Source organism: Polypterus senegalus, chromosome 10 (assembly GCF_016835505.1).
Source record: "Polypterus senegalus isolate Bchr_013 chromosome 10, ASM1683550v1, whole genome shotgun sequence".
Classification (NCBI taxonomy): Eukaryota; Metazoa; Chordata; class Cladistia; order Polypteriformes; family Polypteridae; genus Polypterus; species Polypterus senegalus.
In genome coordinates, this window is record NC_053163.1 from 18,277,199 (window position 1) to 18,288,148 (window position 10,950).

The 10,950-nt window shown below is 38.4% G+C and overlaps 1 protein-coding gene across 6 annotated transcripts in view; it reads right to left on the reverse strand.

Moving 5' to 3' along the window:
• Window positions 1-2,059: 2,059 nt before the first annotated feature.
• Window positions 2,060-10,950, reverse strand: part of LOC120536865 (zinc finger protein 286A-like) — a 43,824-nt gene continuing 34,933 nt past the window's right edge. The window contains exons 1-3 of one of the 6 annotated variants that reach the window (XM_039765392.1): window positions 7,840-8,159; window positions 7,072-7,210; window positions 4,758-6,062 (exon numbers count right to left, since the gene is read on the reverse strand). In XM_039765392.1, coding sequence (XP_039621326.1) covers window positions 5,147-6,013 — 867 coding nt within the window. In that variant the 5' untranslated portion in view covers window positions 6,014-6,062; window positions 7,072-7,210; window positions 7,840-8,159 and the 3' untranslated portion in view covers window positions 4,758-5,146. Of the gene's footprint in view, window positions 2,285-4,756; window positions 6,063-7,071; window positions 7,211-7,839; window positions 8,160-10,545; window positions 10,783-10,950 lie in introns of those variants that run through there. The other 5 variants (XM_039765397.1, XM_039765393.1, XM_039765394.1 and 2 more) reach the window with 5 other exon arrangements.

Below are 10,950 nucleotides of genomic sequence, written 5' to 3' on the forward strand. Positions count from 1 at the left end.
AGTAAGCAGAATAGCATAGACAGATAATATCTATGTATATTTCAATCTTATTTTAGTATAGCGGGCAGGATCGCATTCAGCCCTGACAAGCATTCGCCTTTGGTCTTCCATTTAACAATCCTTTCTGGGAAAGGGAACACAAACCATCCCAAGCAAAACATCCACCTAAATCCTTCATACATTATATGGATCCTTTGGGTAGACAAGGAACCTTCCAAATTGGTCAAGAAGCCAGTCCATCCTTGCTTTCCTCTGTGGAAAGTACATCATTTGTCAAAATTATATTTCAAAAAAATTAAAAATGTGATAAATGTTGATTGTATAAGTATTCAAGCTAGTATCCTTCAGTCTTCCGGGGTACATCTGACCCTATTTTGCTTATGAGTGATTTTGCAGATCATACAAGTTGACTGGATTGCGCCTTTGGACTATACTTTTTCCATAAGCCTTAAAGAGATTTCCGGTCCCTGCAGATAAAAAGCATCCTGTATTACACTGGAAAGGCTTGGGGGAAAAACAAAACACAAACAGTCCTTACAATGCCCGAGCCAACATCCTGATTTCAGTTCCACTTAGAATCTGTGGGGCTCCTTGAGCCAACCAACTTGAATGACCTGCAAAAACTCTACTAGGAAGAATGGTTAAAAGTATTGATGCTAATTGATACAATTCACCTACTTAGAATTTGTAATTAACAAAATGATCCAATATAATGTTAAGAAACAATGAGCAAATAGAAATTTTATTTTAAAAAAGACATAATGTGAATTAATTAATTATTTTCCACTCAATGTAACAGAGGCATTTAAAACTACACATGGCTTTAATCTTTACATTAAGTACCATTACAATTTAAAATCACAGATCGTGTGAATGTTGTGGAAAGGCATCAAATTTTAAGATGAAGATTTGTTTTTCACTAATTCAAAACAGTTTCCATAAACAGAAAAATATCACCAACACAGCAACCTACCATGAGCTTGCAATGTAGTAGGAATTGAAAATAAGAGAAGTGTGCAGACTTAGAGCTTTATGTATTGTTTTATTGAGTTTAAAAATGTTAACATCTGAATCAAACAAGCAGTGACAGATTAAATCTGAGAGAATAATCAGCAGAGGCAGCATAGCACTAGCTGGTGGCTAAGCAAGGACAAGTTCAACAAAAACTTGCAGCCACTACAGCTCTCCATAACCCAGGGTTTGATACTTCCAAGGTTTGGTGTTCCTGATAAAGAATCTTTCATTGCAGAGCTTCTTAAACTTTTTTCTCATGACCCAATCTTGCCCTTCTTAGTGTCTTCAAGGCCCAGTCCATGATAACCTTCAGAAGGTAAGGGGGTGTGTCCCCCCCGAGAGAATCACAACCAACAGTCATAGCAGAGGGGCAATAATCCCCCTTCCAGAATCATCACTGACATTCTTAGATGAGATGGGATCATCCTTAGAAAATCACTGCTGACAGGCATAGTTGTCCCAGTTGGAGAATTACTCCTTATTATTACAGTGCAGCACTGTTGATTACTTAAACAACACACCAGCATATATCCATTGCGAGACACTTTGCAAAACATTTTCAATAAATACAATGGTGAGTCACAACACATAGATTAAGAAACTGTGTTCCACTGTGTGTGTGTATATATATATATCTTTTATAAAAAAAAATCTTGGAAGGAGACAAGACGTGATTTGCTCAGAGAGACACTTTCACATCTCGCGAGACAAGATTTTCTGAGAAAAGATTTAACCACGCCTGGGGCCGGAGATAAATGACAAAGAGTAGAAGACAAAGTAGAACGTCGTAAAAAATTCAAAAATGTTGGTGCAGTAGTGTTTCTTCCCAATGAAGAAACAGATATATATATATATATATATATATATATATATATATATATATATATATATATATATACATACAGTGGTGAAAAACTATTTGCCCCTTCCTGATTTCTTATTCTTTTGCATGTTTGTCACACAAAATGTCATCATCAAACACATTTAACCATTAGTCAAATATAACACAAGTAAACACAAAATGCAGTTTTTAAATGATGGAAATTACTCGGTTAAACTTTAAGACAGAGACTTGTAGATTGTCTAATTCGGGGTTGGGTTAGAGGTGTTTCTTCCCAATGAAGAGGCATATATAAATTAAAGAATTTAAAATTAAAAGACTTGTTGTTTGTTCAAAGTGAAATCCAGCGAGGGAAAATTTCAAGCCCCACAAGACAAGAGCTTATGCAAAGAGATTTGAAAAAGTGAATGCTATTCTCAGACAAATTTCCTGTAGAGACAAAGAAGCAGCAAAACAACCCCAGACCATCACACTACCACCACCATATTTTACTGTTGGTATGATGTTCTTTTCTGAAATGCTGTGTTCCTTTTCGCCAGATGTAATTTGCCTTCCAAAAGTTCAACAAACATGGAATCAAAATTCAATGCAATATCGATGAAAAGGTTAAAGTGGTTTGCGTCTTGGAAATCTGCCATGCAGGCCGTTTTGCCCAGTCTCTTTCTTATGGTGGAGTCGTGAACACTGACCTTAATTGAGGCAAGTGAGGCCTGCAGTTCTTTAGACGTTGTCCTGGGGTCTTTTGTGACCTCTCGGATGAGTCGTCTCTGCTCTTGGGGTAGATCCTGGGAAGGTTCACCACTGTTCCATGTTTTTGCCATTTGTGGATAATGGCTCTCACTGTGGTTAGGTGGAGTCCCAAAGCTTTAGAAATGGCTTTATAACCTTTACCAGACTGATAGATCTCAATTACTTCTGTTCTCATTTGTTCCTGAATTTCTTTGGATCTTGGCATGATGTCTAGCTTTTGAGGTGCTTTTGGTCTACTTCTCTGTGTCAGGCAGCTCCTATTGAAGTGATTTCTTGATTGAAACAGGTGTGGCAGTAATCAGGCCTGGGGTGGCTACTGAAATTGAACTCAGGTGTGATACACCACAGTTAGGTTCTTTTTAACAAGGGGCAATTACTTTTTCACACAGGGAAAAGTAGTGTTTCTTCCCAATGATAGAAACTTTAAAATATATTGTATATATATATAAATATATATATATATATATATATATGTACACACACACACACAGTGCATCCGGAAAGTTTTCACAGCACATCACTTTTCCACATTTTGTTATGTTACAGCCTTATTCCAAAATGGATTAAATTCATTTTTTCCCTCAGAATTCTACACACAACACCCCATAATGACAACATGAAAAAAGTTTACTTGAGGTTTTTGCAAATTTATTAAAAATAAAAAAAACTGAGAAATCACATGTACATAAGTATTCACAGACTTTGCGCCTTTGGCAGCAATTACAGCCTCAAGTCTTTTTGAATATGATGCCACAAGCTTGGCACACCTATCCTTGGCCAGTTTCCCCCATTCCTCTTTGCAGGACCTCTCAAGCTCCATCAGGTTGGATGGGAAGCGCATGTGCACAGCCATTTTAAGATCTCTCCAGAGATGTTCAATCGGATTCAAGTCTGAGCTCTGGCTGGGCCACTCAAGGACATTCACAGAGTTGTCCTGAAGCCACTCCTTTGATATCTTGGCTGTGTGCTTAGGGTCGTTGTCCTGCTGAAAGATGAACTGTCATCCCAGTCTGAGGTCAAGAGCGCTCTGGAGCAGGTTTTCATCCAGGATGTCTCTGTACATTGCTGCAGTCATCTTTCCCTTTATCCTGACTAGTTTCCCAGTTCCTGCTGCTGAAAAGCATCCCCACAGCATGATGCTGCCACCACCATGCTTCACTGCAGGGATGGTATTGGCCTGGTAATGAGCGGTGCCTGGTTTCCTCCAAACGTGACGCCTGGCATTCACACCAGAGAGTTCAATCTTTGTCTCATCAGACCAGAGAATTTTGTTTCTCATGGTCTGAGAGTCCTTCAGGAGCCTTTTGGCAAACTCCAGACAGGTGCCATGTGCCTTTTACTAAGGAGTGGCTTCCATCTGGCCACTCTACTATAAAGGTCGGATTGGTGGATTGATGCAAAGATGGTTGTCCTTTTGTTATGGTTCTCCTCTCTCCACAGAAAAGCTCTGGAGCTCTGACAGAGTGACCATCGAGTTCTTGGTCACCTCCCTGACTAAGGCCCTTCTCCCCCAATCGCTCAGTCTAGATGGCCGGCCAGCTCTAGGAAGAGTCCTGGTGGTTTCGAACCTCTTCCACTTACGGCCACTGTGCTCATTGGGACCTTCAAAGCAGCATAAATTTTTCTGCAACCTTCCCCAGATTTGTGCCTCGAGACAATCCTGTCTTGGAGGTCTACAAACAATTTCTTTGACTTCATGCTTGGTTTGTGTTCTGACATGAACTATCAACTGTGGGACCTTCTATAGACAGGTGTGTGCCTTTCCAAATCATGTCCAGTCAACTGAATTTACCACAGGTGGACTCAAATTAAGCTGCAGAAACATCTCAAGGATGATCAGGGGAAACAGGATGCACCTGAGCTCAATTTGGAGCTTCATGGCAAAGGCTGTGAATACTTATGTACATGTGCTTTCTCATTTTTTTTTATTTTCAAAAAATTTGTAAAAATCTCAAGTAAGCTTTATTCACTTTGTCATTATGGGGTATTGTGTGTAGAATTCTGAGGAAAAAAATGAATTAAATCCGTTTTGGAATAAGGCTGTAACATAGCAAAACGTGAAAAAAGTGATGCGCTCCGAATAGTTTCCGGATGCACTGTGTGTGTGTGTTTATATATATATATATATATATATATATATATATATATATATATATATATATATATATATATATATATATATAATACACACACACACACACAATACAAGTCTTCCTATATGGAGATCTTCTATTTATGTACATCCATTTCCAGTAACAGCCAGTGGGATCAACTGAATACTTTCTCACTTGTCTGTAGCAGATACACTCTCTGGTGTCAGTGCCGCTTCCCTCACTTGTCGTGATTTTTAGATTATTCATGTTTTAGGACTTAACACTGTTTTTCTTGCCATGCTATATGTTTTTAGTCCTCAATATCTCAAAACCTGCAAAGAGGTATATGGCCATTTTCAACTGGCCTATTTTTCACCTATTGATAATCTGATGCCCTTCTTACCATTTTATGCTCACAGGACCTCTCGTCCCCAGAGTGTGTTTACCTTTACAGAGACATCCATGTTTCAGGGCTCGGCTCACTTAACGTTGAACTTAAAGACCGACAAATGCGAATCCTATGGTCTGTATCAAGGTCAAATGTAGGACTGAAAAGTCTTCCAGATTCTACACATTTGTACCGTTCCTCGCCATTGTGAGTTCTCTGGTGTGACGCAAGGCTAAAAGAATGACTGAAACATTTGCCACATTCAGCACAGCTATACGGTTTCTCTCCAGTGTGAATTCTCTGGTGCGACTTAAGAGCAGATATTCGAGTGAAGCTTTTCCCGCACACAGTACAACTGTGGGGTTTGTTTCCTGTATGACTGTTCTGGTGAAGCTTCAGGCCAGACAGATAAATAAAAGTCTTTCCACATTCACAACAAATGTACTGTTTGGACCTTTCCCGATTTGTCTGGTCTTTCATCATATTTCGTCTCTTTTTGAAATTCCTTATATCTTCTGTCAGCCACCATGGAGTTTGCTGACTGGAAACACTTTCACATGTTTTAAAGTCCTCCTTGATCGAGTCGATTTTGGTATCCTCTTTTCCAGTGTCAGACTCTTCCTTAAATGTGTGATGAGTACAATTCAAAGACCTTGGTGAGATTTCTTTATTCTGATCATGACTCTTTTCATCTAAGGGCACCTCTTCTGGTTTAATGTTAACACAAACCTTTATTTCAGGGAGCTCTTCTTTAATGAATGGTGCCCCCAGATCATTAACCTCCTCTTTAATTTGGAAAGACTCTTCTGTGCTTACCTCCTCTTTAACACTCTCCATGCTTTTCCTTGTATGAAGGGACAGCACCCACTCATAATCCTCTTGGCTGTACACAAATCCTTGCTCTTTCTTGGGCCTATGGAAGGTCATACAATACTTCAGACCACTGAACTGTAGCACTGTTGCATCATTCCAGCTTCTGTGAAAAGAAAAACGTGAGAGACTTCTTAACTATTGTCCTGAGTTTATGTTGATTTTTTTTTTCAGTTTCACCTTGGCCTCTAAAAATGTGGGGGTTTCATATGTTAACAAATCTGGTCACCACTTTGGTTTATGAATCGGAAGCACTTTTGATGGTGTTTAAAAATAAAATATATTCTTCTCATACGTGGAGCACCAGAAGTCACACCAAGTGTTTTCATCAGCACAATGACTCATAAGCCAGCAGCACAAAGTGCTCATCGTCAAAGTTTGTCGGTACAATCTAATAGCCAACATTTTTGTTTGAACATTTAGAATCTCATAGAATCTCAACTAAAACTCTTTTGCTCCTTGACAAAGGTTTCCATTTAATATTTTGGTTTTTGCTCTATTCACTATTTTGTGGTTTCTGCCTTTCTCACTATGATTCGCTACTGATGATTTTTGCCTCACATCTTAGCCTATTTTACTAATTCTTGTCATATTTGATTTTGGCTAGTTATTTTTTATTTTTTTTTTACCATCCAGCTTCTGACAAGAGCTGTATTAAAATGACTGTTGGTTTGTGCAGTCAGTTCAAGTACAACTGGCAAACACTTTCAACTAATATGGTATAGCATAGTCCTCTCCTGCTTCTTTGATAACATAGAAAACTCTGTTCTTGTTAAACACACCATACACAATGAACATTGTATTTTCTAAATTAGTATTGTATCTATTTGAGATTTTTCAAGTAAGAAAGGCTGAATGTTCAAGGATAGACTTAATAATCATGACACGTACTGCAAGTTGATTAGCACTTGCAAAGAAGAATTTTACTACATGATAATAAAGACTCTATGGGACCCAGTCAGAGTTGAGATTGCACTTGAGGATGACTTTATAATGGAAAGACATTGCAGGGCTTTTCAGTCATTTAGCTAATGCTAAAAATTGTGTAAACGTCTCTGTGAACATTATTAAAGCATGAATAACTAAAATAAGTGAAACAATTCAGAAAACTGTACCTTATTTCAATTTCAACAGAAATATCAATGTGGGGGTGGTGACATTTTTTAGTGTTGCCACCTCACAGCTCCATCGTCTTGGGTTCAAATATAGGAATCACTGAACTTTAAAACCACCATGCTGCCAAAGACTTTGACACTGTGTGAACAAAAGCGATCTCTTATGTTTGAGCTCAAATTGCAAAAAAATCAAAGCTGTAGTACTATGGCCCTCTACTTATAACCAAAAGAGTGCATATCATGGAATGTGTGTGGAGTCTGCAAATTCTCTCTGTTTCTCAAGTGGGTTTGTCCCAATATTTTGTTTTCTCCAAACACCTTACAGACATGCAGGCCAGGATGATTGGTCATTCTAAATGGTATGATTGTAGAACATGTGCATCCCTTAACTATGTAAAGGGGCAGTATGTAGATAAAAATATATATATATGATATCTCCATAGATGTATAGTAAGGATAATGAACATTTCTATATTGTGCTCCTGACTTTAACCGTTTTAATTGACCAATCTTAAAATTATTTAAATTTGGTAATGACAGTAGAACATTTATACTAAATACATGATGCAAACAGTTTCATGAATAATTCTGATACACGTTTTTATTATTATTGTATTATCATACGTACAGACAATATATAAAAACTAGGCTTTCTATGAAATACTGTGCCCTATGAGTGATGCATATTACACCGGGTTAGTTTTAACACCATTCTACAGTGACCATGGCTTCCAATTAGCAGTTTTACGACTCTTTTTGACTACTTACGAGCAGCAGGCCAATTACGATGTAACACGACATAATACGACGATGGAAAAATAGACTGGACGAAATGAGAAAACCCTGAGATCACAACGCAGCAGAAGCGGAGCTCCCGAACGCCCAACTCCATGTGAGCGCTGATCGGGAAAACCAAGAATACCCTCCACAGCTTACAGAGTCTGCAGCCAGACCCCTCTCGGAAAGCATGAGCGTGCGTCCTACGTCCCTCCGCCCCCACGGATTGCGACCCTGCTGGCTCTGTGTAAATCAAAACGCTCCAATGTCATTAGCATCTCAGAGTCTTATGGACATTAGTGCTCGTTGCACCCGAAAGTATGGGAGGAAAGAAATATTAAACAAAACACTCGCCTCGCGATCCGGTCCCGTGTTTCCGGAGGACTCAATTGCAGTGAGCATGCGTTACTTCTGCACATGCGTCTTGCTTGACAGAATTAAATAAGTTAATTTCTCGACGAGATTTTGTTAGTACTTTGAAGTTTTCTGCGGTTTCCCTAGTGTTTCTTAAACTATGGGTCGCGACAGAAATTGCGTCGCAGACATGTTGGAGACGGGTCGCCACCGACAACTTGTAACCAACGGTGCATAGTGAAAGGTAAAAGGAAAAGAGTCGGTGCCACCGACAACTAGTGCAAAGGTAAAAGGAAAAGAGTCTAAGAGTCCACATCTATCGAAGGAACACAGGCATGTGGTAACAGGTGCCATCTTCTATTTTTAGTGTACATAGAGGAGAAAAGGCAGGAGATGTGGACCTACAGCCCATCTTCACTTACAATTGAAGGAACACAAATACAGCAGACTGTTTGGACGAGTGCTGACACCTTTAATATAATACAGTTAGTATTCAGAATGCCTGGATTTGGAAAGCAGTGAACAAAATTTCATCAACTAACTGTTGAGTCCAAAATACTTTAAATATAATACCTCAAACACATTTTCAGTTTCTTGTCTATTTTATTTAACTGTACCGCTGTTATTGACTAACATTCAGTAGCAATGACCAATAGGACTGTTTATTCCATATTTTGTGCAGGTAGTTTGAACAAAACCCTATCCAATCTTACAAGTATTGATATGTCCTTGAAATAATATTATTTTGCACATATTAACAATAATATGTAAAGATTTATATTTGCATTTATTTGCTTAGCAGAAGCTTTTATCCAAAGTGACTTATAAAAACATAATTAAGTAAGCATCAGTCTGGGGGAGTGTTTGGAAATAAGTATTATAGGACTAGGTTACAAAACCCATCATCACAACTAAATATTACAGAACAAAATGCAGGTGAGTTACAATTCCTAGGTAATAAAACCAAACAACTAAATTTCAGTTAGACAAAAATTTACCAGACAAGGGAGTCTTCAAGTGCTTCTTAAACATATTGAGTAAATCAGCAGTTCAGATGAAGCTACACATGAAGATTCTGGACTGAAATTTCATAACGCGCAGAGATGACATTACCAGATGTTGTTCAACAGCAGTGGTTGAGAAGGCGTATCTGACCTCAGAAGTGTCTCCATGTAAATTGATGAAGACCCACTGACCACTCTACAGACAAACATCAAGGATTTGAACTTAACATGTGCCGCTGTAGTAAGCCAGTGTATTGATCTGAAGAGAGGAGTGATGTGTTCACCTTGACTGGTTGAACATCACATGTGCCACTGCATTTTGAATCACCTGCAGCACCTTGGTGGCACATGCCAGTACTACTGCAAGCAGAGAGCTGCAGTAGTCTAGAAGGGACAAGACCAAAGCGTGGACCAAGAGATGGGCTGCATACTCTGTCAGATATGGTCCGATCTTGCAGATATTGTACAGAGTAAATCTGCATGATTGAGACACCATAGCAACATGAAAATCTCTTCATCAATCACCCCTTTAAGGTTTTCCACAGATTTGGTGGGTGTCTGCAACAGTGAGCCAAACTGAACAGAGATGATTTGATAAACAAACAGAAGAGTTGGGAAAACAAAAAGTCCCTCTTTATCACGATGAACTGGAGATGTCATTCCTTCATCCAGGATGCAATGTCAATGATACATGCAGAGTTTAAAGCTGATGCCATGCTATCTTCATGAGGAAACAACAGATATAGCTGTGTAGCATCAGCACTCACTGATAGGACCTACTGACCTTGAGGAGAGGGCCCAACACCAGACTTTGAGTCACCCCAGTGATGCCTGCTGTACCCTTGACATCTCCTCACAGCAGAGCACACAGTAACATCGGCCAAAGAAGGACTCAAACCACCTGCGGGCAGTCCCAGTGATGTCGAGGGCATATATACTGTACATGATGGTCGTAAAGCAGATCACAAAACATAAAAGACTGAAAAATGAAATATAATTACTTATGTCCATACAACAATGAATGAATGAATATATATATATATATATATATATATATATATATATATATATATATATATATATATATACACACACATATATACACACACATATATACATACACACATATATATACATATACACACACATATATATATACACATATATATATATACATATATATACACACATATATATATATATATATATATATATATAAAAATATACATATATACACAAAGTATATTGTATATTTTGGCAATAGGCTGACAACTAACTAATACTGGTAATAGGAAATACAAGTTAGTAAGAATATCAAAACACAAATACGAGCTCTTACCCGTGAAAAGTAATACTTTTCTGTCATGTCTGTAGGTTTCGTAGGTTTCTCCTTGTCCTGCATTTACAGACTGTACAGTTTTGAGGCATTCTGTCAAAGTCACAGGTTAAATCGATGCACTCTGTACCGCTCCAAGATGGCCGGTCTATTAACGTGCCTAGCTGAAACGAATACGGCATCTGTGAATATCCCAGCTCCGTGTCCGATTTTCGCCGCGCATGCATACTATTTTTTAGGTATAAGACACACGACATTTTGTCACCGCTCTCCAATTTGTACCTCTGGTGTTTTTTAATGAATATATAATATTTCTTTATTAACAAACCTTTCAAGTTTCACTGTGAATGACGGGAACTTCTACTGTAAATATACAGCGGCTTAAAATAATTGTTCGCGGGGAAAATG